The 27,955-nt window shown below is 42.1% G+C and overlaps 2 protein-coding genes across 3 annotated transcripts; one reads left to right on the top strand and one right to left on the bottom strand.

Moving 5' to 3' along the window:
* Positions 1–1,161: 1,161 nt before the first annotated feature.
* On the top strand, positions 1,162–19,528 carry eppk1 (epiplakin 1). The gene is given in 7 exon segments (XM_054763722.1): positions 1,162–1,222; positions 4,519–4,623; positions 6,452–16,283; positions 16,286–16,826; positions 16,828–18,392; positions 18,395–18,935; positions 18,937–19,528. Coding segments are annotated over 5 exon segments (12,681 nt in total). The 5' UTR covers positions 1,162–1,222; positions 4,519–4,623; positions 6,452–6,466; the 3' UTR covers positions 19,154–19,528.
* fbxl6 (F-box and leucine-rich repeat protein 6) lies at positions 19,309–27,955 on the bottom strand. Of its 2 annotated transcripts, none has more exons than XM_054763724.1 (10): positions 27,902–27,955; positions 26,773–27,343; positions 26,537–26,695; positions 26,411–26,474; positions 24,361–24,492; positions 24,173–24,280; positions 23,987–24,100; positions 23,672–23,903; positions 20,021–20,264; positions 19,309–19,926 (listed from the first exon to the last, which is right to left on the bottom strand). In XM_054763724.1, exons 2-10 carry the CDS (start codon positions 27,270–27,272, stop codon positions 19,797–19,799), a joined length of 1,683 nt encoding a protein of 560 aa, XP_054619699.1. In that variant the 5' UTR covers positions 27,273–27,343; positions 27,902–27,955; the 3' UTR covers positions 19,309–19,796. The 2 variants fall into 2 exon arrangements, with proteins under 2 accessions (XP_054619699.1, XP_054619698.1); XM_054763723.1 differs by having other exon boundaries at positions 27,618–27,948.

Raw genomic sequence — 27,955 nt, 5'->3', positions numbered from 1 at the left:
TGGGTTTCAGTGTGACTAACGTCCGCTTCATCCCAACCCAGACACGCGCCATCTGTTTCTTGATGCAACCCCTTTCCGTTTTGAACAGGATGCACAGAAGCATACCTGGCAACATTTGCATTTAAAAAAAACACATTTTTATTTGGAAAGTTACACACAACAACCGCCAACACCCAACAACCCAACAACCCAACAACTAACTTTCTGCAAGTAGTTTATAAAGTAGTCACTCACCGCTTCGCTCTTTCAATTTCGTGGCTTCACTTTATCATCATTTTTCAAAAACATAATAATGAATAAATCATGCTGTTTTGTGGTTGAATGCAGCCTATTCTTACTCAAAAAATCTGCAAATTTTATCGGTTTTTGCTGAAACTGAAGCATTTTCAAGCATAAAAATTACTAAATGAAGTAAAATAGGCATAATTGTAAAGATTACACACACATTAGACAGAAATGCCATGCATTTTAAACGTGTGATAGACCACCCAACTTTTTCATCCAGTCTCAACTCGCCAACGAAAACTCGACACGACCTGTCAGGTTTTAGTCTTCAAAGAGCCATGTTTGTCATCACCGTCTTGTTTTCATCAGGAAAAAAGCTTTGTCGTTGACAAAAACAACACTACTTGTATGTCTCATATTGTCTTATTATGTCCACTTTATGAGGTCATTGGCGTGTAAAGGTGACTATAGGGGTGTTATTTCATGTCTACAGGGCTCTAATAATGTTAAAAAAAACGTATTTAGAAGGTTGTAAACAGTTTCGCTATGTTTTAACTACCGTAATATTCCATTTTTTTATTGTCGGGCCAATAAAAAAATGTGCAGCGTGCCACAAGTAGACCCTGAGCCAGACTTTGGACATCCCTGCAGTAAAGCATCAAGTAACGGTAAATCATTTACTGCCCCTCTTGAAAAACAATAAAGAAGTCATGCATACACCTGTCCGCCGTTAGATTATTTTTTCTTTTTTTTTTAGGTTTGTGTTATTGTTTGAGAATACAATGGAGACCCTTTGAGGAAGTGGATAAGAATTCCTGGCATCCTGACTTGGCGCAGAGATGTCTCTGGCTGCGACTCCCTCAGAGAGGGGAGGAAGTTCCTCTGAGGGGGGAGGGACTTTACTGCCGGGAGGCCTTAAAGGTGACCGACCAGAACCACCTCGGGATGTCACAGCAGAAGATGTCGGCTGCTGACACAGCAGGAAGTTTGGGCTCAGGTAGGTGCAATTTTTTTCCCCAGCCACTACAGTGTGTATCATTGTATTCATTGTGTGTATTTATTGTCAGAAGTGAGCTCGCCTAGTTTGGTGTTTGTGTGATTTTATGACACGTGAGTTACTTTCATTCTAGTCTGAATGAACGTGAGCAAAGACGTGCTGCTCTGCCGGGCCAACACCCTCTAGATAAAAAACACAAAGCAAACATTCCTTCCCTTATCACCTTTGACCACACTTGTGCAAATCTTACCTAATTACTTACATTACAGCCCTGCTGTTCATACTGCACTCACTCGTACTTGTAATACTCGTGGTAGCCTTTTGTGCTTGTGATAGATACTCTTTCCCTGAGAAGTGCAACCTCTATACAAAAAAAACCTCAGCTTTGAAGCCTTTCACTATTTTTTACTGTAGTAAAAACTGTACAGTTTATTCACGTGCACACCAGCTATTCATTTTAGCTCACTTTTAACTTTTAACTGACTTTTTCGCTTTTCTGTTTCTTACCTATTTTGTACCGCTTTTATTGGTGCTTATTTCTTGTTTTGTACGGTGTCCTTGAGTGCCCAGAGGCGCCTATAAATAAAGTGAATTTTCTTTTTTTTTGGCCTCTCACTACATTTGTTTTATCAATTATTGATTATAATGTAAAATAATGTAATGTTATGTAATGCAACATAATATGATATGAATTGTTTTTATTTCAATGCGGTATAGAAAATGGATGGATGGACGATTGCTCTTGCCCGACATTTATTTCTCTTAATTAATTATTATTATTTAAAATAAAATAACATCATTTTTAATTTTTATTTTTCATTAGCACTGCATACGCCGTTATTCTCTATTTTATGATTGCACTTTGTTAGCATTAATGTATGTTAATTTTAAGCTGCGAAAAGTGCTGTGGTATTCAAGTCTTGCTTACTTGCTATTCTTCTGCAAAGATAATATGATGCAAACTATTGCGCAACTATTGCCCTTGGTGTTTTTTTTGTTTGCTAGATATCATGCAGAGGGCTGTACTGGCTGTCCACAAAGTCTCTTTACAACGAACCAACCATTTTTTGCGTAATTTATGTACAGAAATTACTTATAAAATATAAATATTATTCAATTGTGCAATTCAGTCATTTGACTCCAATATTTACACATTTATTCTCAACGTATTTGATTTACTTTATATTATTTTAAGTCTTCACTTATCCTAACATATTTATTATTCACAATTCATTCCCATTTTATGACTCTCATTTTAACTTGTATTTTTATCCTTATTATTTTAATTTTTTATTTGAAATGTCTCTTATTTTCAAATGAAATGTTGACAGGTATGATTTTAGGTTTATCCTGACATTGCACCCAGACTTTGTGTGAGTGTTGTATCTCCTCCATTGCGTTTGTAAAACATGCTTTGGTTTGTGGACATGTTGTACATCTGTCGCTCCATTAACTCTTCTTGTTGAAGGCTCAGGTTTGTGGGCGGCATCAAGTATTCGTGTCTTCCAGATAGATCTTAGTCTGGGCAACACGACGCTTGTAACTCACAAGCAGACGTCAGTGAACACATCAAAGTCTTTCTGGTTCTTGTATGACGTATGTTTTAATTGTAGCGCAGTGGGAATGACAACTGCTATTTGGCCGACAGGAAATGAATCATCAAATGATAACACGTTGCTGCTCCTTTTTAGAATGAGTTGATGTATACTGCATTTGTTAGTACCCTTTACTTTTGTAAAGTTGAGGGGTGTTGATTAGATTTTCCTTGTTTTGTTTGCAATTATTTCAGCAAAACCTGTTTCTGCCGGGATGATTAATGGTAGCTTAATTTCATTATGTCAGTGCTTCGCAAATACAGTAAACTTTCACCACTTCATGCTTTTAATTTTGTAGCTTCACTTTTAATTTATTTTTTATATTTATTATTTTATTATTTTATTACACATTTGTTGCCTAAATGAAGCATTTTCAAGCATAAAAATGTCTAAATGAAGTATATACTTGTAGTAGGCATTCAGAAGACGCAGTCAAAGACATTGTAGAACACTGTCAGTAATGTTACTGTAATGTTCCCTGGAACAGCAGGCTTTTATTGCAGGTTTGAATGATTTCACAACAGGCAGAATAATCCCTAACATGGACTACTGTTGCAGCCATAACCCACTGCAAGCTAAAACTCAACTCTGAAACCGTGACCTCGCTTCCTGTCCCCTCGATTTACAGCAACACACATGAGCACGAGTGTTAGTCAAGGCTTAAATGTCTTATTTTCCCTTATTATGTCGACTGCATTGGGTAAAATGAGTGTAAAGGTGACTATATGGCTCTTATTTCATGTCTAGAAGCCTCTAATAATGTTAAAAAACATATTTAGAAAGTCAGAAACAGGTTTTCTATGCCTCACATGTCTTATTTTCTCTTATTATGTCTACTATATTGGGTAACATGAGCGTAAAGGCGACTATAGGGCTGTTATTTCATGTCTAGAAGCCTTTAAGGTCATAGACAGGTTTTCTGATTAACCACGATCAACAAGGGTTTACTGTAGTGGACCGGCCCCAGTGGGGACACGGCGTGGTGTCAGGGGCGAATATGAGGCATGGGGGACTATGCTATACTATACTATATTATACTTTTCTTCAAGTTTGTCAAATCTGTTATTAAATAAATAAAAATCAAATAAAATCTTCTTAGTAGTATTTCAAGTCAGGGGGTAACATGAAAAAAAATTCTGTCTCGGGGGAGCATGACAGAAAAGAATTGAGAACCACTGTATTACGTTAAATACAAAGTTTCTTTCTTTAAGGGCCAAATGCAAGTGAAAATATTTCACTCGACTGAGACGGCAGGCGTTTCAAAACATTGACAAAGTGCATGCGCGTGTGTGTGCGTGTATGTGACATTGTCAAACAAGGCTGCCGGTGAGCTGCTGTTGCGCAAACACTCTCGATGCTCCAGCCCACGCTGCAATGTGTGCAGACCTGCGGGTTGTTGGGCCTGTAGGTTCTCATTGTCATGACGTCATCGCCGCAACAAAAAGTCACCTCGCCAGTCATTTCACACCTTTGGTCCACTAAGATGATGAATGACCAATGGCTATTTTTAAGCATAGACCTTCTTGTTAGCATTCACTTGGGGAAAAAACGACTTGAATAGTTGACGGGCAGCTTTTTCGCATCTTGGCATTACGGTTCAATGCCATAAAAGGAGATCCTAGGAGTGATAATGAGGTGACAATGAAATGGCAATGTAACATCAGCAGCCAGTGATACAACATCGCCTTATCTCTTCCACAGGTGCAGAGTTTGACGCATAAAGCTTCAACTGCTTTGGCCGTGATCTTGGATTCTGCCACAACCAAAGGTTGCCCGCACACTCAAAAGGAAACTTAACTTAATCAGGTATGTATTTTCATATTGTCAGGAATGGAGTGAGCCGCAGGTTGGAACCCAAGATGCGTGAGACGACGTGAGATTGGAAAACCGTTTATTCCAAAACTCAAAAAAGGGAAAAAAAGTACAACACAGGCAAAAAGTACAACCAAGGAATCTAATAACTAAGAGAGACCCGGATGGCACACGGGAAAAGGCAAATGTAACAAAAAGAGCTACCAAAAGAGTAGAGCTAGTAACAGAAAACGCTGCTGAGTAATCAAGCAGGAAAAGACTAACAGGATGCTTACGCTGCTGGAGTGTCCAAGCAGTGACTAGTAGCAAGCAATGCGAAATGGTAGCAGAGTAGCCTGGGTCGAGGAGTGTGAGTCAACGATCTGGCAACACTGGCTGGGGAGCTTGCATCTTAAGAGCAGCACAGGTAATCAGCTCCAGGTGTTGCCAATCAGCTCCTCATGATGGTGTGACGGGTGTACTGCAACAAGGAGCACAGGAGAGGGCAGTATCGCAGTACAGTAGTGTTTCTGTATGACCTCCACTTTTGCCTGGAGTATGCTTGTGCATAATCACTACTTGATTCTTGATCCTTTAATCGTTCTTTGTCGGGATTGAGCGCATGATTGCAATTCTATGCCAAAACACGGAGACTCTCCGGAGACTATCAAAATAGCCAATTCTTAAAGTGCGGACTGGGGGTCATTTGCTGCTGCTGTTTTTTTTTTTGTTTGGCCAGCGGCGTATTCTAAAAGTGTAATTTAACAAGAAAATTTTTAAAAACTAACAGTGGCAAAAATGGGAAAATCAGCAGTAATTTTACAAGAATAAAGTCAAAATGTTAAAAGACAAAAGTTGTAACGAGAAAAAGTCATAATTTGACAAGAATAATGTTGTGATATTATGAGGAATAATAGCATCATTGAGTAGCATAAAGTTGAAATATTAAAGAAAGTCGGAATAAACAAAATAACTAATGAAGTTGTAATGTTTGGAAAATTAGGTCAGGAAAAAAGTTATAATGCTACGAGAATAAAATGAAATATGAGAATAAAGAAAGAAGAAGAAGAAAGTTGCAACATTTGGAAAATTATTAAAAAAACAACAGCAAAAATGGGGGGGAAAAAGAGCAAAGTGTGAGGCTGACAATAATAGGTTTTTTCATCTATATTTTTTTATTACAAAGCTGAGATGCATTTTTTCTTTAAGCTTATATAACTTCTTAGCATATCTACATGTGATTTACAAAATATAAAAGTGACCCTTTCATTTTTCACTATGTGGCCCTCACTGGAAAAGGTTGGGACACCCCTCATTTAGCTTGTTAGCTTCACAGACTTTACGGTCCATGTTGCTGCGTTGCAGGAGGATTTGTAGAGGGAGGGGCGAGGCAGCATGGTGTATGGTAGTGGCTCGGCGCAGGAGCATAAGCCAGGCTTGAGGGAAGTGATGAAAGCAACATGCATGAGCACTACCATAAGAAATATCGCTTGATAATTTAATTCGCTACAGTGGAGGTGTTCAAAGTATAGCCTGGGGGCTGTTTTGAGAGACCTGTATCAGAACATTACAAAGGAGGGTTAGGGGCCTACTCAAAAGAAAACAGAAAACAGTTAGCATACCATAACATGCATATGTTGACCTATAGTGGATTGGTTTAGTTTTTATAAACAAAAGGGGAAAATCACAGTGGCCCACCAATCCTTCCATTTTTCTGTATGCGGTTCTGGGTGGAACAAGTTAGGACACGTCTGCTCTAAGGTACTAATATTTATAACTACTGTATATGTTGCTTGTAGACAATATTCAAACCAATTTTTAAGCACGTGTTTTTGTTACACAGGTGTATAAGGCCAAGATGGAGTCCATTAACCAAAACAATGAGATGAACACTAAATTCCATGGACCCTTGGCGGGTATTTATCTGGAGGCGACCAAGGAAAAAATCACTATATACCAAGCCATGAAAAAACGCCTGCTCAAACCAGGAACAGCATTGGCCCTACTTGAAGCACAAGCGGCCACTGTGGGCATCATTGACCCGGTGAACAACCGAATACTTCCTGTGGCGGACGCAGTCAAAGAGGAGCTCCTAGGACCCGAGATGAGGGAGAAGCTCCTCATGGCAGAAAAAGCTGTCACTGGCTACATGGACCCTTACACTAACGGAACCATATCTGTGTTCCAAGCTATGCAGAAAGATTTAGTGCCCAGAGATTACGGCTTGAGGCTCCTGGAAGCACAGCTAGCCACTAAAGGCCTGTTTGATCCCGTTGCGAAGACACATCTTCCGGTTGACTCAGCCATCCAGAAAGGCTATTATCAAAAAGGTCTGCTGGATGACCAGATGTCTGAGTTGAAGGTGTTCTACAATCCAAGCACACAAGAACACATCAACTATAAAAACCTCCTGGAGAAATGCATCGTGGAACCTGACACGGGCCTGCTACTTCTACCTGTCTTCATCACCTTCAAAGGTCTGAGACGAGGCATTTCCTCCACACAACTTCTCGAGTCCAAGATCATTGACAAAGACATTTATGATGATCTGCAGAAGGGAAAGACTACAACCCAACATGTGATGCTGATAGAGAGGGTGAGGGAATACCTTGAAGGTAAAGGAAGCATTGCGGGCATCGCAATACTCTCCACCAGTCAGAGAATGACCATTTATGAAGCCATGAAGAACCATATAGTGATGCCTGGAACAGCACTAGTTCTACTGGAGGCACAAGCCGCAACTGGATTCATGATTGATCCCGTAGAAAATAAAAAATTTACAGTGGACCAGGCTGTAAAAAACAAACTCATTGGCCCAGAATATTACGCTAAGCTCCGCTCCGCTGAACGAGCGGTAACTGGTTACAAAGACCCATACACAGGAGAAACTATTTCCCTGTTTCAAGCTCTTTCAAAGGATCTCATCGTTAAGGAACACGGGATCCGCCTACTTGAGGCACAAATCGCCACCGGTGGAATAATCGACCCAATCAACAGCCACAGACTTCCCATAGAGGTGGCCTTCAAAAGAGGCTACTTCGATGAAGAAATGAACAACATACTGGAGGATTCAGGAGATGACACAAAAGGATTCTTTGACCCAAACACAGAGGAGAACCTAACTTATCTTCAGCTGATAGAGAGGTGTGTCATTGATCCTGTCACTGGACTGTGCCTCCTCCCTCTTCGAGACAAATCAGATGGATTCAATTTCAGCTTCATTGACTACCAAACTAAGATGGTCTTGAAAAAAAAGAAGGTGAGCGTGATATGTGGCAAGTACATGGGGATGACTGTATCACTGTGGGAACTTCTGATGTCAGAGTACTTTAATGAAGAACAGAGGAAGGACATCATACGGAAGTATATTCAGGGGAAGCTCACTATCGAGATGATTGTCACAACTGTTTTGGAAATCATAGAGACGTCTGTTAAAACAACTAAGGTTGTCTTTGAAGGCATCAGAGAAACTGTCACAGCCAAACAGCTGGTCGAGGCTGATATCATTAGCCAAGAGGTCCTAGATGATCTGAAAAAAGGAAAGAAGTCTGTCAAGGAAGTTGTAGAGGATCAAAACATAAGTGTGTACCTTCAAGGGAAAGACAGCATTGCTGGTGTTCTTCTTCCTGACTCCCAAATCCTGACTATCTACCAGGCCAGACAGAAGGGGAAATTAATGCCGGGAACAGCTCTGGTTTTACTCGAGGCACAGGCAGCAACAGGGTTCATCATTGATCCCACTGGAAACAGAAAGTTTTCCGTGGATGATGCAGTCAAAGCCAAGGTTGTTGGCCCTGATGTGTGCCAAAAGCTGCGCTCTGCAGAGAAGGCGGTGACAGGCTACAAAGACCCGTATGATGGCAAAACAATCTCTTTGTTCCAAGCCATGCAAAAAGACCTCATCCTAACAGATCATGGAATTCGACTGTTGGAGGCACAAATTGCCACCGGTGGGATCATTGATCCAGTTAACAGCCATCGCATTCCAGTCCAAGTGGCTTACAGGAGGGGATACTTTAATGAGGAGATGAATGAGATCCTGAGTGATCCCAGTGATGACACCAAAGGATTCTTTGACCCCAACACCCACGAGAATCTTACGTACTTGCAGCTCATGTCCAGATGTGTCACAGACCCCAGCACAGGACTCTGCCTTCTGCCACTCAAAGGCAGAAGTAATAAAGTCAACATAGACAATAACATTAAGGAGCTATTCAGAACAACAACTGTTTCAGTCAGGTATGGCCGATTCAAGGGCAAGCACACAACCCTCTGGGATCTTATCAATTCAGAGTATCTGTCCGAGGAAAAAAGACAGGAGTTTTTCAAAATGTTCAAGTCAAGAAAAATCACAACTGAGGAATTGATTGTGTTTCTTTTAGACATCATTGAGAGCAAGGAGATAAAACAGCAAACAGGGCTGAGCTTCAAAGGCCTGAGGGGAGAGGTTTCCGTGGTGGATCTTTTGGAGCTTGAAATATTGGATGAAAAAACTTACAGCAGCTTGATTGATGGAAAAATTAGGAGCACCGACCTGTTGAAAATGGACAGCGTACGAGCCTACTTGCGAGGGACGAGTTGTGTGGCTGGGGTGATACTGCAGCCCTCCAATCAGAAGCTAAGCATCTGGGATGCACAGAGAACTGCTATCCTGACACCTGGCACTGCTCTTTGCCTCCTTGAAGCACAAGCAGCAACAGGGTTCATTGTTGATCCTCTGGCAAACAAAAAGCTCACAGTGGAACAAGCACTCAGGGAGAAGTTAATTGGTCCACAGATGTATGAAAAGCTTTTATCAGCAGAGAGGGCTGTCACTGGTTACACTGATCCATACACTGGCCAAAAGATTTCTCTTTTCCAAGCCTTGAAGAAGGATCTTATCGTGAAGGAGCATGGCATTCGTTTACTTGAAGCCCAAATTGCCACAGGTGGCATCATTGATCCCTTAAAGTGTCTTCACCTCCCTCTTGATGTCGCATATAGGAAAGGATATTTTGATGAAGAGCTTAATCAAATTTTGTTGGACCCGACTGATGACACAAAAGGATTTTTTGACCCAAATACCAAAGAGAATCTGACATACTTGGAAATGTTAGGTAGATGTGTAAAAGATAACGAAACAGGGTTGTTCCTCTTACCAATGACTGGCACACCAGAAGCTTCGAAGATAAATGTGAAGTCGTACACTGACAGACAAATTAAACAAGAGTTTGATGAGACAACTGTGAGCATATCAGTAGGACGCTTTGCGGGAAAATCTGTTTCTCTTTGGGACTTGCTCCACTCTGGCTATTTCACTCAAGACCAGCGTCTTGAAATGATTGAAACATTTCGAGCAAGAAAGGTTAGCATCCACAACATAATCACAATCGTCATATCAATGATTGAGAAATTGGTGAAGAGTGAAACTCCCCAAATTATCATGGGCCTGAGAAAGCCTGTGTCTGCCAAACAGCTGCTGGATTCTGGCATTCTTAACGCTGATACATTCAAACAGATCGACGAAGAGAAATTGACTCTTGAAGAAGTTGCCCAGCGTGAGCGTGTGAGACGATACCTGAATGGAACCACAAGCATTGCTGGGGTTAGAATGTATCCATCCCAAACAGTTTTGAGCATATATGCCGCACAAAGGGACGGTGTGTTGACTCATGGCATTGCACTTTTGCTTCTTGAAGCACAGGCATCAACGGGATGGGTCATTGATCCTCTCAAGAACAAGTTCTACACTGTTGACCAAGCTGCACGAGAGGAAGTAATTGGACCAGATGTACATCAGCAGCTTCTGTTAGCTGAACGAGCTGTCACTGGCTATAAAGATCCCTACACCGAAGCAACAATATCATTATATGAGGCTATGAATGAACAGCTGATTCAAAGGAGTGATGGCATTCGTCTTCTTGAAACACAAATAGCAACAGGTGGAATCATAGACCCAAATATGAGCACAAGGCTACCTGTTAATGTGGCAGTCAAAAAGAGGCTTCTGGATGATGAACTCAGAAACCTTCTTCTGAGCTCCACTGAGGAAACAAAGGGATACTTTGACCCAAACACCAAAGAAAAAATCTCCTACCTGGAGCTAATGAAGAGATGTGAAAATGATCCAAAAACTGGGCTGCTTCTTCTACCACTGCAAAAAGAGAAATCCAACATTCTTCACACAGACGAGCAGATACAGTTCGAGTTTCAAAACACAACATTTGTCATGACTGCCGGGAAATTCAAAAACCAAAAAGTGACCTTATGGGAAGTGTTGCTGTCTGAATTCATATCCCAACAGAAAAGGGAGCAGCTCATACAGCAATATAACACTGGAACCATGACGATTGATGAATTAATTGAAATACTCACCGTCATCATTACAGAGGTGTCATCCAAAGAAAGAAAGTTCAAAGGACTGAGGAAGCAGGTTTCAGCAAGTGAGTTGTTTGAGTCCAAGATCATCTCAAAGGACCTTTTTACACAAATCATACAAGGGGAAGTAACTGAAGAGAATGTCAACAAAATGGAATCCATACAGAAGTATCTTGGCGCTACCAACTGCATAGCTGGTGTCAGAGTTGAGTCTACAAAGAAGATTATGAGCATATATGAAGCAAAGACGAGAGGCCTGCTGACCCCTGGTACTTCTCTTGTACTCTTGGAGGCACAAGCTGCCACTGGCTTTGTCATTGACCCACTGAACAACAAGAAACTGACAGTAGAAGAAGCTGTGGCTCAGGGAGTGGTTGGTAGTGAATGGAAAAATAAACTATTTTCAGCAGAACGGGCAGTCACAGGATACAGAGACCCCTACACTGGTGAGACGATCTCCTTATTCCAGGCATTGATTAAGGACCTCATTGTCAAAGATCATGGCATTCGTCTACTTGAAGCTCAAATTGCTACAGGAGGCATCATTGACCCAGTATACAGTCACAGAGTGCCAGTGCAGGTGGCGTACCAAAGAGGCTACTTTGACGAGGAAATGAACCAGATTCTGTCTGACCCTGATGACGACACCAAGGGATTTTTTGATCCCAACACACAAGAGAACCTCACCTATCTCCAACTAATAGAGAGGTGTGTCACAGACCCGATAACAGGCCTTAACTTACTATCCATTGTGAAGAAAGGGGAGTTCTATTTCTTTGTTGATGAGGCCACAAAACTCATTCTGAAATCAACGACAACCACCAAAGCAGGAGGGAAGTACCAAGGAATGACAGTGTCGCTGTGGGATCTGCTCTACTCCAGATACATCACTGAGGCTAAGAGGAGAGAGCTGGTTCAGCAGTACAAGTCTGGAGCTATCACAATCCACCGCTTTTTGGAGATCATCTTGATGATTATTCAGCAGCAGACCACCACCTCATCATCATCAGCCATCATATGTCTGACACCAGAAACAACAGTGGACAGCAGCACTTCAAAAACCACCATCACCACCACAGTCAGAGAAACCACAGACATTGAAAACTTCCATGGAATTAGGAAGGATGTCAGTGCGTCAGAGTTGCTTGAATCAAAAATCATTAATGAAGATATCTACAAAGATCTTAATGCAGGAAATATCACAGCTGAGCAAGTGAGTCAAATGTACTCTGTCCGCAAGTACTTGGAGGGGACCAACAGCATTGCAGGAGTGTACTTGCAGTCGACCAAGGAGACCCTGAGCATCTATGAAGCCAAATCCAGAGGCTTGCTGACCCCTGGTACGTCTCTGGTTCTGCTGGAAGCCCAAGCGGCCACTGGCTTTGTCATTGACCCAGTCAACAACATCAAACTTTCAGTTGAAGATGCTGTGGCCCAGGGAGTGGTTGGCAGCGAGTTGAAAAACAAACTGCTCTCAGCAGAACGAGCAGTCACAGGATACAGAGACCCTTACACTGAGAAAACTATCTCTTTGTTCCAGGCCCTGAAAAAAGACCTGATAGTCAAAGATCATGGAATCCGTCTTCTTGAAGCTCAAATTGCCACAGGAGGCATCATTGACCCAGTATACAGTCACAGAGTGCCAGTGCAGGTGGCTTACGAAAGAGGCTACTTTGACGAGGAAATGAACCAGATTCTGTCTGACCCAGATGATGACACCAAGGGCTTTTTTGATCCCAACACACAAGAGAACCTCACCTATCTCCAACTAATTGAGAGATGTATCACAGACCGCATCACTGGACTCAGTTTGTTGGTTATTGTGAAGAAAGGGGAGTTCTATTTCTTTGTTGATGAGGCCACAAAAATCATTCTGAAATCAACGACAACCACCAAAGCAGGAGGGAAGTACCAAGGAATGACAGTGTCGCTGTGGGATCTGCTCTACTCCAGATACATCACTGAGGCTAAGAGGAGAGAGCTGGTTCAGCAGTACAAGTCTGGAGCTATCGCAATCCACCGCTTTTTGGAGATCATCTTGACGATTATTCAGCAGCAGACCACCACCTCATCATCATCAGCCATCATATGTCTGACACCAGAAACAACAGTGGACAGCAGCACTTCAAAAACCACCATCACCACCACAGTCAGAGAAACCACAGACATTGAAAACTTCCATGGAATTAGGAAGGATGTCAGTGCGTCAGAGTTGCTTGAATCAAAAATCATTAATGAAGATATCTACAAAGATCTTAATGCAGGAAATATCACAGCTGAGCAAGTGAGTCAAATGTACTCTGTCCGCAAGTACTTGGAGGGGACCAACAGCATTGCAGGAGTGTACTTGCAGTCGACCAAGGAGACCCTGAGCATCTATGAAGCCAAATCCAGAGGCTTGCTGACCCCTGGTACGTCTCTGGTTCTGCTGGAAGCCCAAGCGGCCACTGGCTTTGTCATTGACCCAGTCAACAACATCAAACTTTCAGTTGAAGATGCTGTGGCCCAGGGAGTGGTTGGCAGCGAGTTGAAAAACAAACTGCTCTCAGCAGAACGAGCAGTCACAGGATACAGAGACCCTTACACTGAGAAAACTATCTCTTTGTTCCAGGCCCTGAAAAAAGACCTGATAGTCAAAGATCATGGAATCCGTCTTCTTGAAGCTCAAATTGCTACAGGAGGCATCATTGACCCAGTATACAGTCACAGAGTGCCAGTGCAGGTGGCTTACGAAAGAGGCTACTTTGACGAGGAAATGAACCAGATTCTGTCTGACCCAGATGATGACACCAAGGGCTTTTTTGATCCCAACACACAAGAGAACCTCACCTATCTCCAACTAATTGAGAGATGTATCACAGACCGCATCACTGGACTCAGTTTGTTGGTTATTGTGAAGAAAGGGGAGTTCTATTTCTTTGTTGATGAGGCCACAAAACTCATTCTGAAATCAACGACAACCACCAAAGCAGGAGGGAAGTACCAAGGAATGACAGTGTCGCTGTGGGATCTGCTCTACTCCAGATACATCACTGAGGCTAAGAGGAGAGAGCTGGTTCAGCAGTACAAGTCTGGAGCTATCACAATCCACCGCTTTTTGGAGATCATCTTGACGATTATTCAGCAGCAGACCACCACCACCTCATCATCAGTCATCACATGTCTGACACCAGAAACAGTGGACGGCAGCACCTCAAAAACCACCATCACCACCACAGTCAGAGAAACCACAGACATTGAAAACTTCCATGGAATTAGGAAGGATGTCAGTGCGTCAGAGTTGCTTGAATCAAAAATCATTAATGAAGATATCTACAAAGATCTTAATGCAGGAAATATCACAGCTGAGCAAGTGAGTCAAATGTACTCTGTCCGCAAGTACTTGGAGGGGACCAACAGCATTGCAGGAGTGTACTTGCAGTCGACCAAGGAGACCCTGAGCATCTATGAAGCCAAATCCAGAGGCTTGCTGACCCCTGGTACGTCTCTGGTTCTGCTGGAAGCCCAAGCGGCCACTGGCTTTGTCATTGACCCAGTCAACAACATCAAACTTTCAGTTGAAGATGCTGTGGCCCAGGGAGTGGTTGGCAGCGAGTTGAAAAACAAACTGCTCTCAGCAGAACGAGCAGTCACAGGATACAGAGACCCTTACACTGAGAAAACTATCTCTTTGTTCCAGGCCCTGAAAAAAGACCTGATAGTCAAAGATCATGGAATCCGTCTTCTTGAAGCTCAAATTGCCACAGGAGGCATCATTGACCCAGTATACAGTCACAGAGTGCCAGTGCAGGTGGCTTACGAAAGAGGCTACTTTGATGAGGAAATGAACCAGATTCTGTCTGACCCAGATGATGACACCAAGGGCTTTTTTGATCCCAACACACAAGAGAACCTCACCTATCTCCAATTAACTGAGAGATGTATCACAGACCGCATCACTGGACTCAGTTTGTTGGTTATTGTGAAGAAAGGGGAGTTCTATTTCTTTGTTGATGAGGCCACAAAACTCATTCTGAAATCAACGACAACCACCAAAGCAGGAGGGAAGTACCAAGGAATGACAGTGTCGCTGTGGGATCTGCTCTACTCCAGATACATCACTGAGGCTAAGAGGAGAGAGCTGGTTCAGCAGTACAAGTCTGGAGCTATCACAATCCACCGCTTTTTGGAGATCATCTTGACGATTATTCAGCAGCAGACCACCACCACCTCATCATCAGTCATCACATGTCTGACACCAGAAACAGTGGACGGCAGCACCTCAAAAACCACCATCACCACCACAGTCAGAGAAACCACAGACATTGAAAACTTCCATGGAATTAGGAAGGATGTCAGTGCGTCAGAGTTGCTTGAATCAAAAATCATTAATGAAGATATCTACAAAGATCTTAATGCAGGAAATATCACAGCTGAGCAAGTGAGTCAAATGTACTCTGTCCGCAAGTACTTGGAGGGGACCAACAGCATTGCAGGAGTGTACTTGCAGTCGACCAAGGAGACCCTGAGCATCTATGAAGCCAAATCCAGAGGCTTGCTGACCCCTGGTACGTCTCTGGTTCTGCTGGAAGCCCAAGCGGCCACTGGCTTTGTCATTGACCCAGTCAACAACATCAAACTTTCAGTTGAAGATGCTGTGGCCCAGGGAGTGGTTGGCAGCGAGTTGAAAAACAAACTGCTCTCAGCAGAACGAGCAGTCACAGGATACAGAGACCCTTACACTGAGAAAACTATCTCTTTGTTCCAGGCTCTGAAAAAAGACCTGATAGTCAAAGATCATGGAATCCGTCTTCTTGAAGCTCAAATTGCTACAGGAGGCATCATTGACCCAGTATACAGTCACAGAGTGCCAGTGCAGGTGGCTTACGAAAGAGGCTACTTTGACGAGGAAATGAACCAGATTCTGTCTGACCCAGATGATGACACCAAGGGCTTTTTTGATCCCAACACACAAGAGAACCTCACCTATCTCCAACTAATTGAGAGATGTATCACAGACCGCATCACTGGACTCAGTTTGTTGGTTATTGTGAAGAAAGGGGAGTTCTATTTCTTTGTTGATGAGGCCACAAAACTCATTCTGAAATCAACGACAACCACCAAAGCAGGAGGGAAGTACCAAGGAATGACAGTGTCGCTGTGGGATCTGCTCTACTCCAGATACATCACTGAGGCTAAGAGGAGAGAGCTGGTTCAGCAGTACAAATCTGGAGCTATCACAATCCACCGCTTTTTGGAGATCAGCTTGATGATCTTTCAGCAGCAGACCACCACCTCATCATCATCAGCCATCATATGTCTGACACCAGAAACAACAGTGGCAGCACTTCAAAAACCACCATCACCACCACAGTAAGAGAGACCACAGACATTGAAAATTTCCATGGCATAATTTCCAGCGCATCCGAGTTGCTTGAATCAAAAATCATCGATGAAGACATGTACAAAAATCTCTCTACAGAAAAAGTCACAGTTCAGCAAGTGAGTCAAATGTACTCTGTCCACAAATACTTGGAGGAGACCAACAGCATTGCAGGAGTGTACTTGCAGTCGACCAAGGAGACCCTGAGCATCTATGAAGCCAAATCCAGAGGCTTGCTGACCCCTGGTACGTCTCTGGTTCTGCTGGAAGCCCAAGCGGCCACTGGCTCTGTCATTGACCCAGTCAACAACATCAAACTTTCAGTTGAAGATGCTGTGGCCCAGGGAGTGGTTGGCAGCGAGTTGAAAAACAAACTGCTCTCAGCAGAACGAGCAGTCACAGGATACAGAGACCCTTACACCGATTAAACTATCTCTTTGTTCCAGGCCCTGAAAAAAGACCTGACAGTCAAAGATCATGGAATCCATCTTCTTGAAGCTCATTGACCCAGTATACAGTCACAGAGTGCCAGTGCAGTTGGCTTACGAAAGAGGCTACTTTGATGAGGAAATGAACCAGATTCTGTCTGACCCAGATGATGACACCAAGGGCTTTTTTGATCCCAACACACAAGAGAACCTCACCTATCTCCAATTAACTGAGAGATGTATCACAGACCGCATCACTGGACTCAGTTTGTTGGTTATTGTGAAGAAAGGGGAGTTCTATTTCTTTGTTGATGAGGCCACAAAACTCATTCTGAAATCAACGACAACCACCAAAGCAGGAGGGAAGTACCAAGGAATGACAGTGTCGCTGTGGGATCTGCTCTACTCCAGATACATCACTGAGGCTAAGAGGAGAGAGCTGGTTCAGCAGTACAAGTCTGGAGCTATCACAATCCACCGCTTTTTGGAGATCATCTTGACGATTATTCAGCAGCAGACCACCACCACCTCATCATCAGTCATCACATGTCTGACACCAGAAACAGTGGACGGCAGCACCTCAAAAACCACCATCACCACCACAGTCAGAGAAACCACAGACATTGAAAACTTCCATGGAATTAGGAAGGATGTCAGTGCGTCAGAGTTGCTTGAATCAAAAATCATTAATGAAGATATCTACAAAGATCTTAATGCAGGAAATATCACAGCTGAGCAAGTGAGTCAAATGTACTCTGTCCGCAAGTACTTGGAGGGGACCAACAGCATTGCAGGAGTGTACTTGCAGTCGACCAAGGAGACCCTGAGCATCTATGAAGCCAAATCCAGAGGCTTGCTGACCCCTGGTACGTCTCTGGTTCTGCTGGAAGCCCAAGCGGCCACTGGCTTTGTCATTGACCCAGTCAACAACATCAAACTTTCAGTTGAAGATGCTGTGGCCCAGGGAGTGGTTGGCAGCGAGTTGAAAAACAAACTGCTCTCAGCAGAACGAGCAGTCACAGGATACAGAGACCCTTACACTGAGAAAACTATCTCTTTGTTCCAGGCTCTGAAAAAAGACCTGATAGTCAAAGATCATGGAATCCGTCTTCTTGAAGCTCAAATTGCTACAGGAGGCATCATTGACCCAGTATACAGTCACAGAGTGCCAGTGCAGGTGGCTTACGAAAGAGGCTACTTTGACGAGGAAATGAACCAGATTCTGTCTGACCCAGATGATGACACCAAGGGCTTTTTTGATCCCAACACACAAGAGAACCTCACCTATCTCCAACTAATTGAGAGATGTATCACAGACCGCATCACTGGACTCAGTTTGTTGGTTATTGTGAAGAAAGGGGAGTTCTATTTCTTTGTTGATGAGGCCACAAAACTCATTCTGAAATCAACGACAACCACCAAAGCAGGAGGGAAGTACCAAGGATTGACAGTGTCGCTGTGGGATCTGCTCTACTCCAGATACATCACTGAGGCTAAGAGGAGAGAGCTGGTTCAGCAGTACAAATCTGGAGCTATCACAATCCACCGCTTTTTGGAGATCAGCTTGATGATCTTTCAGCAGCAGACCACCACCTCATCATCATCAGCCATCATATGTCTGACACCAGAAACAACAGTGGCAGCACTTCAAAAACCACCATCACCACCACAGTAAGAGAGACCACAGACATTGAAAATTTCCATGGCATAATTTCCAGCGCATCCGAGTTGCTTGAATCAAAAATCATCGATGAAGACATGTACAAAAATCTCTCTACAGAAAAAGTCACAGTTCAGCAAGTGAGTCAAATGTACTCTGTCCACAAATACTTGGAGGAGACCAACAGCATTGCAGGAGTGTACTTGCAGTCGACCAAGGAGACCCTGAGCATCTATGAAGCCAAATCCAGAGGCTTGCTGACCCCTGGTACGTCTCTGGTTCTGCTGGAAGCCCAAGCGGCCACTGGCTCTGTCATTGACCCAGTCAACAACATCAAACTTTCAGTTGAAGATGCTGTGGCCCAGGGAGTGGTTGGCAGCGAGTTGAAAAACAAACTGCTCTCAGCAGAACGAGCAGTCACAAGATACAGAGACCCTTACACCGATTAAACTATCTCTTTGTTCCAGGCCCTGAAAAAAGACCTGACAGTCAAAGATCATGGAATCCATCTTCTTGAAGCTCATTGACCCAGTATACAGTCACAGAGTGCCAGTGCAGTTGGCTTACGAAAGAGGCTACTTTGATGAGGAAATGAACCAGATTCTGTCTGACCCAGATGATGACACCAAGGGCTTTTTTGATCCCAACACACAAGAGATCCTCACCTATCTCCAACTAATAGAGAGGTGTGTCACTGACCCCATCACTGGACTTAGTTTGCTCCCCTTGCACAAGTAAAGGACAGCTTTAACATTTGCTCTTGTGCTTTGTTTGCATCGTTTGACATCTTAATCTGTCCCGTGAGCACTATTTTTTAAGTTGATTGCACTGAATACTAGTTGGTGTTTGTGCATAATTTTGGAAAAAAACTTTCACATTTTTCATTTCTTGTACATGTGAGATTTATTTTGGGAGAATATGGAGACACAGCTATACATTTACCAGCAACATATTTCTTTTGTTTCATCGCGAAAAGTGAAGAAATGATTGAGAACTAAGCACTAATCTATGCATTCAATCACTTTTAGTTCAAGTTTACCAAACCTGTTTTTGTCGACTGTTGAAAAAATGTCATTGAATAAATGAACGTGAGAACTAATTCTTGTTTTTATTTCAATAATTATACCCTATGTATTTTTTTAAATATTGAAATGGCCCTTTTTTTGACCAGTACATTCCAATATGAGCCTGATGGATTTAAACTTAAGATTGCAGCTGTAGAGGGTAAACTGAAGTACACATATAACTGTGTCCTGTAAATAACATATACATATACCACAAGAGACAAATGTATACATTTATTTGCATTTTTCAACAATAGAAATATTTCCATCTGGACGAGCTGTTATTGTACTGTGTGTTCGTCGTTATCGTTTGCTCTCTACTCCAACTTGTCGAGCAACTGTCGAATGTCTTCTTGTCCACGGTAAATTCTCTTCAGCCCTCTTGGAAGATATCGGCAAGAAGACAGATTGAGGTAGTTGAGCGCCGTCATTTGGCTGATGAGAGGTCTGGAAACAAGAAAGAGGATGGTAAAACTTGGAAACGGACACTTTCAGCCCATGCACTGATTGACATAAAAGAGGAAGAAGTACTTCCTGGTACCTGAGAGCAGATGGCATAACCCTGGTCCCACTCAGGTTCAGCGAACGCAGAGTGTTGGCATTGCTGGCCCGAGCAAGGTGGCACATGGCTACCTCCAAATCCTCCTCTGAGAAGAGCTGATTGGCGACATCCAGCTGTTGCAGCGTCTGATTCCACTTCTGCGTCACCATGTGGAGGCCCTTCTTCAGCGAGGACGAGCCGACGTGGCTGCTGAAATATTGTCCCCAGAACAGACACTCCAGCTCTGCCGGGCACAAAGTAAGCACCACTCATTAGAAATAAACAGGTTCCAGATTTCATTGAAAATGCAAAATGCAAAAAACTTCAAAATAATTATTTTTTAAATTTTACTTAAATTTTTTTTTCTAAATTAAAAAAAATTACAAATTTAAAAAATTACAAATAAAAATAATAAGTAAATAAAATAGTGTTTAAAAACCTTTAATTTTAAAAACTTTTTTAAAAGTTCATTTTTAAAGTCACAAATTGCAAAAAAAACAATAAACTACAATTTGATCGGCCAATAAAAATGTTTATTTCAAAACACACGGCTCACGCCCCTCCACACGCCAAATCCTTGACACCCTTGCTTGACATTCTCCTCCAATTTCAGATTAACATTTGCAATAAAAATTGACTGTTGTGCTCCAGCTCTGCCAGGCACAAAGTAAGCACCAAAAAGCTCCATTAAATTTCTTTTTCAATTTAAAAAACTTTTTTTTTCAATAAATTTGTATATATATTTTTTTTATTTTTTTCCAAAATAAAATCACAATTTTTTTAGACAAACAAAAAAATACAAATAAATTGATATGCCCATAAAATGCTAATTATTACACATGGCTCACTGCCCCTACTTTGGGTCAACTGTTGCAATAAAAGTGACTGTTATTATTAAATTACATTCAGCTTTAGATCCCTACCCGTTTCTCTTCAATTGCTATTCATCACTCGCCACACAAGGTTTAAGCACAGGTTTAAGCCCTAAATATGCCTCACACTAGGCCTGTCACGATAACACATTTTGCTGGATGATAATTGTCCAACAAATAATAATCGATATATTGACAACATTTTTTGAGACTATTTTTTCATTAATTATATGGCATAATAACAAGAGTGCATAACGAGTGCAATAATGAGTCAAAAGCTATAAACATTAATTTCTCAAGAGTATTTAACATTATAATTGCAATGTCAAGCACTTTTCAATAAATTAAACGAACAAACAACATAATAAATCAAACAAAAAAAGACAACTTGCTGCCACGTCTGTTCCAAGGTGCATGTGGTGCATGTCTGAGGCAGGAGTGGTGAGACATGACGAGAGCTGCTTCACTAACACCTTTTAAAAATAATTTTCAGATGAGAAGAACTTTTTCCTACATCAGTGAGGACCTTTATCCAAGTCTTGCAGGATAAACCACGCCTTTCGATGACTGACTTTTAAAGTCTCCATAAGCACGGCAATACACGCCTTTCGGTGATGTATAGGTTGGATATATGCGACCTGACCGTTCATACTGCAGTCGCATCGCATACATATTGGATTTATATCCACATACGAATGAGGCCTGAGTCGCATTTAAAAAAAAATCTGAATTGTGCTGTTCACACTGACATGAAAAAGTCTGGTACAGGTCACATATGAGCAAAAACAATTGGAATTGACCTGCAGCGTGAACATAGTCTGAGCAGCAATCCATTGAATGTATGAATGGACTTTTTCTCTTCCCAAAATCATAGCAAAGAGGGCGAGGAAGAGGAATTTCTCCCGACACGGAAATTGAAGTAGAGAAGTATAAACAATCAACTGACAAACATCAACCCTCGACTGCAAATCAACGAGCACTCAGAGTGCTACATGTGCATCAACAATAATCATCAAGCTGCTCTGGCATCCCAAGTCTCCTTAAAGAAGGCGTCTGATCCAATAAGTTTCACCAGTGATTTTGAAAAAGTAAGTCAAATATATTTTTGTCAAAATTTTATGGTTTCCCTTTCATATCATATAGCCCAGGGGTCAACATGAGCTCCCTACGACCACATGCAACCCTGCTTTTCATTCAGGTTTTCGGTTAATAATGTGAGAACACTAGAAAGAAGCATTCTGAAATACAAAATGTGAGTTTTGTTCATGTTCTGGTAAAACAAGCATATTCGCTTGGTTTGGGTTGAAATAAGCTGTGAAAATAAATACTGCAAAAATGAGCAGCTCTTGGCCATTTACATTGGTGACCACTGATACATCCAATAGTACATTTAAAAATTTACACTTAATCTATGTGATCGGTATCAGTACCGGCAGCATAAAAACCTAATCGGAGCATCCCTAAAATAAGGGGCAGGCTTTGCATTTGGCATCGGCTCGTCTGCTCTGGGGGAGGGGTGCCTTGTATGATGGTCAAGTTGTGATCTGGCCTGCGCTGGACAGGCACAGCCATAGCTATTTGTAGTTTCACTGTCCTACCACCAGGTTTTGTGTGTACGCATTTTCGTATGCACAAGGACAAGTGGATAAATCCCATACTTTGCGTGGGAATGTTCTTGCGCACGCTCTACGCCCACATTTCCGCAGTGGTTTGCTTTGCAAGATATCAGAAAGAGGCAAAAATGTCGATTGCTCTTTTCCAAAGTCAAAGCTGATGTGTGTGACTATCTTGTTTTGCCTGAAACACAAAGAATGTCTGCTTTCATGGATGACAAAGGAAATAAAAAAAAGTCACATTTAAGAAGCTGAACTCTCGATATTTACAGTACACTTTTAAATGAAAAAAATCGATTAGCAAAATAGTTGTCGATTAATTGGATAATTGAATAATCAATAATCAACTCATCGTTGCAGCTCTACACGTAGCACATCAAACACCATGAATCAGGTGTTTAATCATGTTGACCGTCCTTTGCATGATATCATCCTTTGGCAAATGTTGCACTGAACCGACTGCTCTTTTTTTTATGATGATAAGCCAAACTCAGTAACTGCTTCTTCTTCGTTGATGCTGGCGAGGTTCTTTTTCGTCGGTGTTCGTGTCGTAAGCAACTAATCTAGGAATTGATATTAAAAAAATGTGAACAATCCTGAGAGAATTCCAATGTTAGTCCCCCTTCTCATCGATGCTCGAGACTCGATGCCCAACCCAAACACGCGCATGTCAATTTACTGAGGCTGGCAAAATTATCGACTTCGACTTTTTTTTTTGTTCCATTAATCAATTCATCGATTATCGTTACAGGCCTACCTCACACACTTATCAAGCGCATTGTAAAGTGTAAAATGTATAGCTACTCATCACTCATGAATGATGAAGTAAGATGATTCACGAAAAGATGCAATCCAAGTCTAGTGCTTCCCATAGCCAAACAAACTTTTGCATCTCAGCACACAATTATGGTGCATTCAAGGAATAAAACGTCTTAGCTTTGTGTCAGAGGTGAAAAAGCAAATATAATAATATATGTCATTAATAGTTATTTTTCTGAATTTGCAGAGTGCCAATAAAAAATTAATAGACGGGCACCGCTGAATTAATGCTTTCTTCTGCACTACCAATAAAGTGAAAGATTTTCAGCATCAGCTTTCATTAAAATAATTAAAAAAAAACCTTCCATACTATATATACAAAAATGAGTATAAAACCTTGTATTTACCATTACAGGGCAACATCGCAAGACCAGCCGGCGTGATTCGCGAGCAGCCACGTAGGTCCAGTACTCGCAGCTGGGTGGAGCCAAACAGAATGTCACGCAAGTCTTTGTCGCTCATGTAGGAGTAAGATGTGGTGGCGATGCAAAGCTCCTCCAGTGAAGGGAAGCCCAATGACAATTCGGCGCCGCTACGCATGGTCTTGTGCAGAGGTCGGACGTTCAGCATCCGGAAAGTCTGATATCAAGTACAATCGGTGGATGAATATGTCGTGCATTTAGTCAGGAATTAATCCTCCCAACAAATACCATTTCATTTACCTTAAGTTTGGGGCATGCAGTCTGTAGCGCCTGGATGCAAATTGGAAGTTCGCCATCTTTACTGTCCAGCTTTGTGTTGACCTCCAACAACTCCAGATCACGACAGCATCCCCTCTGAAATCCGAAAACACGGTGAGCGCTGCCTCTGACGCTTTGCCAACATGCATGTGAGAAACGTGTCCTTACAGAGATGGCAGACAGCAGTCGGTCGTTCTTCAGGCCGTGAGTGAACCATATCTGTCTAATCTGACATCCGTAGGTTTCCAGGTAACTCAGAAGACCCTCCACCTGAAACTATAGCACAAAAAAATATAAATACCCTCAAGACATACATGTGAAATTATGCAACAAAAGGCGGGGAAACAATAATTTACCTCTGTGTACTGAAGGTTTAAGCTCTGTAGGGAGCGGCTGTGCAGGCCGAGGCTTTGGAAGCCCACCTCTGTCAGGCCCGAGCAGTAGGACAGTGTGAGGGCACCAAGTTGAGGGCAGAACTTGGACACCACCTACATGTCATCACCATGTCACAAACAAGGTTGAATTATTATTACAACATTGATTCACTCATCAAGAAATAACGCATACCTGCCACCAGGCTCTAGGCCGGGAGTGTTCAAACATTTTCCATAGAGGACCGCATGCTAAAAAATCTAATGTGACAGGGCCACTTTGATATTTTTGTGTTTTTTAATTTTGAAAAATCAAAATGTCAGCCTTTTCTCTTTATAGTGTGCCTTTTTGCTTTCTCATTTTTGAGTTTTTCCCAAAAATGTTATTTGTACAATGTGCCAAGGCCCAATAAAAAATGAACTGAATGCCGCAGATTGCCCTTGGCCACACTTTGTTTTATTTTTAAGTGATGAAGTTTATTATGACACTTTTCCAGACCTGCTGGAAAAGTGAATTTCTCTCGAAGATGAATAAAATATGTGTGTGTGTGTGTGTGTGTGTGGACTGGGACCATATCTTAGCAATGTGATAGGACATCTTTTTATAATAGCACACCACTTTGCTTTTCCTTTCATTAGGAACGAACAGGAGCACGGCAGACAGCATGCAGCTTCACACATTCCTCGTATTGGACTTTGTGCCAAGTTTTAAAGTGGTGAAAAATATTTAAAAATATTAATTTAATATTTAAAAATATTTTTCATTACATTACTGAGCTACGGCTTATTACTTGCCAACTAATTCTTCCACTGCTTTCGCTTCTACTGGAGCCATCGAGCTTCTGCTCCGCCCCTCCTCCTGGTTGGTTTTGATATCGTGCTTAAAGTAATTATCAATATTTACTTAAATATAGATATCAGTACCGGATCGGAAACAAAATCAGTGGTATCACACTAGCTACTACTAAACAAACACACATATACTCTGCAGAACCAATAAAAAAAAAAAAGGTACTACATCGGGTAAAGTAAAGAATAAACCACAAATCCTAACAAACCCAATATAAACAGGAACTTAAAAAAGTGCCTTCCACTCAATATATAACCTCTAAATTGTGCAAACAACAAATTAACCTCAATAAGAAATGTGCAATTTGTCTACTCGATAGTTGAATGACAAAAAGGTAACGTTACCTTTATCCTGCTCTTTCTTTTTCATCTCCAATTTTCTCCTACATTTTCTTTTAGGCCCCATTTGGGTCTTTAATATAATTCAAGATTCAAGAGTTTTATTGTCATATGCACAGTAAAACAGGTAGTTCTGCTATGCAATGAAATTCTTGTTCTGTTCATTCTCCCAAAAAAAGATTTATTATGATTTATGTTAATCAAACTGAACACCCCCCCCAAAAAATGCCACTATGTAAAATACAAAAAGTGCACATCTACGTAAATTGACTTGAACATGGTCAGAGCCTTTCTGATCTTGTGGCTCCCCCTAGTGCTCAAGTGGCTGTGACCCTAAAAAACAGCACAAGAGTGTTTATGCCTGCCAATTACTCTTCACAATTACTCTTCCTTTGCCTCTATTTTTACTGTTTTTGCTGTATTTTTGTATAATTTTATTTCCACAATGTGCTGGCAAAAAAACCAAAAACGAATCACAGTCCGCACTTTTGACACCCCTGCTTTTATAGCTCTTCGTTAGGGTCGAGAAGGCATTCGTGAAGGTGGGCTGTACAAAAAAATGTCAAGGACAGCCTTTAGCGATGCCACAGCACATGGTTAGATTTTTATTTGTGTGCACATAACGCCACACAGGAGGGTTTGCAGGGGGAGGAGCCAGTCAACGAATATGTGTACTTAGCATATTCAAGAGTCAAAACGGGTGCATACATGTTGGCAAGTCTAAAGGCCTTAATGCATGTGTTTGTAGCCACACTGAAACAATGTCAGTATCATGCATTGCTACATCACAATAACTCAATTCTAAGTGTGTTATTTCATTTTGAGAGTACGTGTCTTGGTGACTTACATCTACTGCATAGTTGACATTCTTGGTCCAGTGATGGAGGGAGAACTCTCGCAGTTGTGACAATCTAAAAAAAAATATTTATGCTGAATCCGCCACAGCTCATCCAAATACCAAATCCTCATCCACCTCGTCTGTGCCAGCCAGTCTATCGTGTACTTGATTTTGCTCTCGGTTTTCGGGAGCTGACTCTTCCCTGGTGCAATCCAGCAGTGGCCGAGCGAGACCTTTCGCCACAGGACCGGGCTGGAGGCGGCGACGTTCCACAGGCGACAGACTCTTCCCGCCCTACATGCCAAACACAACACAGCTTTAAGCTTTGCAACGCCATTATTTATGTCACAGAGGTGCAAAAGTAAAACTACCTGCACAGAAATGGCACGGCGCCATCCTGGGCGACTACCATCTTAAATATATTCACCAACACCTCCTCCGGAAGACTTTGCCCCCATCTGTGGTCACTTGGCACCTCAGGCGTCTCCTCTATTTGCTTGACAACCGGTGCCCTCATCAGCTTTTTTTTCTTAGTGGGAATGCTTTTCCCTTTTCCTTTAGTCACCTTCCTCTTTTTGCATCCCTTTTTCTTGGGGGCCCAGGCGGAGCCGTCGTATTGAGAGGTGCTGCTGGATATCACTAAGAGCATGTCCTCACCCTCATGGATGGTGTAGTTGGGCCGGGCCGCCCTGTTCACTCTGGCCTTTTTCTTCTTTTTAGCCTTTTGAGGCTCACTAGAGTTCCTCTTCAAAGTGGCTTTTTTCTGTGACTTTTCTCCATCTCCGTCCCAGCTGGACACGTTCGCTTTGCAGGTACCAGCGTCCTTGGCGTCCTCGCAGTGGGCTGACAGTGCCCCATCAGTGGAGGCCATCGTGATGATGCTATCTTGTCTTTATCACAAGCTAGCTCCCAAGAAAAGCGGACATTGGTAAAGCTGTCAATCTGAAAACAGAATGTGTGTCATGTGAGTCGACTTGTCAGGATCCTTTCATGAGTTTATTGTCAATAAAACGTGCATTCTAATTATTACTTCTTTTAAGATATTTTATTTCTCACAAAACACATTTCACACATCAAACACAGCCAATACAGACTTCGTTAACTATGACCTCAATTCTGAGGTGAGCGCTCCATTACTTTCAAGGTGATACGCATATTTATAATCATATAATATGATTATGTACAGTTAACCAATTCACACGTATTATTGAAATACCTTAAAGCTCTTGTGGTTGAATCATACTGCCAGACCCAAAAGTTTAACACCGATTAAGACACAAAATAAGAAAAACCCGGAACTACTGACTTTTCATAACAAAACACAAAGCCCATTGACAGAATAGCGCTACGGCTAGCTGTTAGCTAAGAAAGCTAACAACAACGATCTGCATTAAGACAACGATCGTTAATCCCTTAAGGGTGAGCTGATGTTAAATACCATCCATCACCCATCATTTTAAAAGGTAAATTATTTCAGTACTATACAATCTATTGTCCAACCTCAATGTGCTGCTCTGCAGACGCTACTATACGGCTAGCATAAGAAGCCTATCC

Source organism: Dunckerocampus dactyliophorus, chromosome 20, assembly GCF_027744805.1.
Source record: "Dunckerocampus dactyliophorus isolate RoL2022-P2 chromosome 20, RoL_Ddac_1.1, whole genome shotgun sequence".
Lineage (NCBI taxonomy): Eukaryota > Metazoa > Chordata > Actinopteri > Syngnathiformes > Syngnathidae > Dunckerocampus > Dunckerocampus dactyliophorus.
This window is presented reverse-complemented; position numbering and strand designations above follow the sequence as displayed.

What these genes read in the sequence shown, in the direction of transcription:
- fbxl6 (XM_054763724.1), bottom strand. Translation starts at nt 27,272, where the DNA reads ATGGCCTCCACTGATGGGGCACTGTCAGCCCACTGCGAGGACGCCAAG. An exon ending in ATGTCAACTATGCAGTAGAT is followed by an intron (nt 24,493 to 26,410) that starts GTAAGTCACCAA and finishes GATGACATGTAG; the next exon opens with GTGGTGTCCAAGTTCTGCCC. An exon ending in TGCGATGTTGCCCTGTAATG is followed by an intron (nt 20,265 to 23,671) that starts GTAAATACAAGG and finishes TGTGCCCGGCAG; the next exon opens with AGCTGGAGTGTCTGTTCTGG.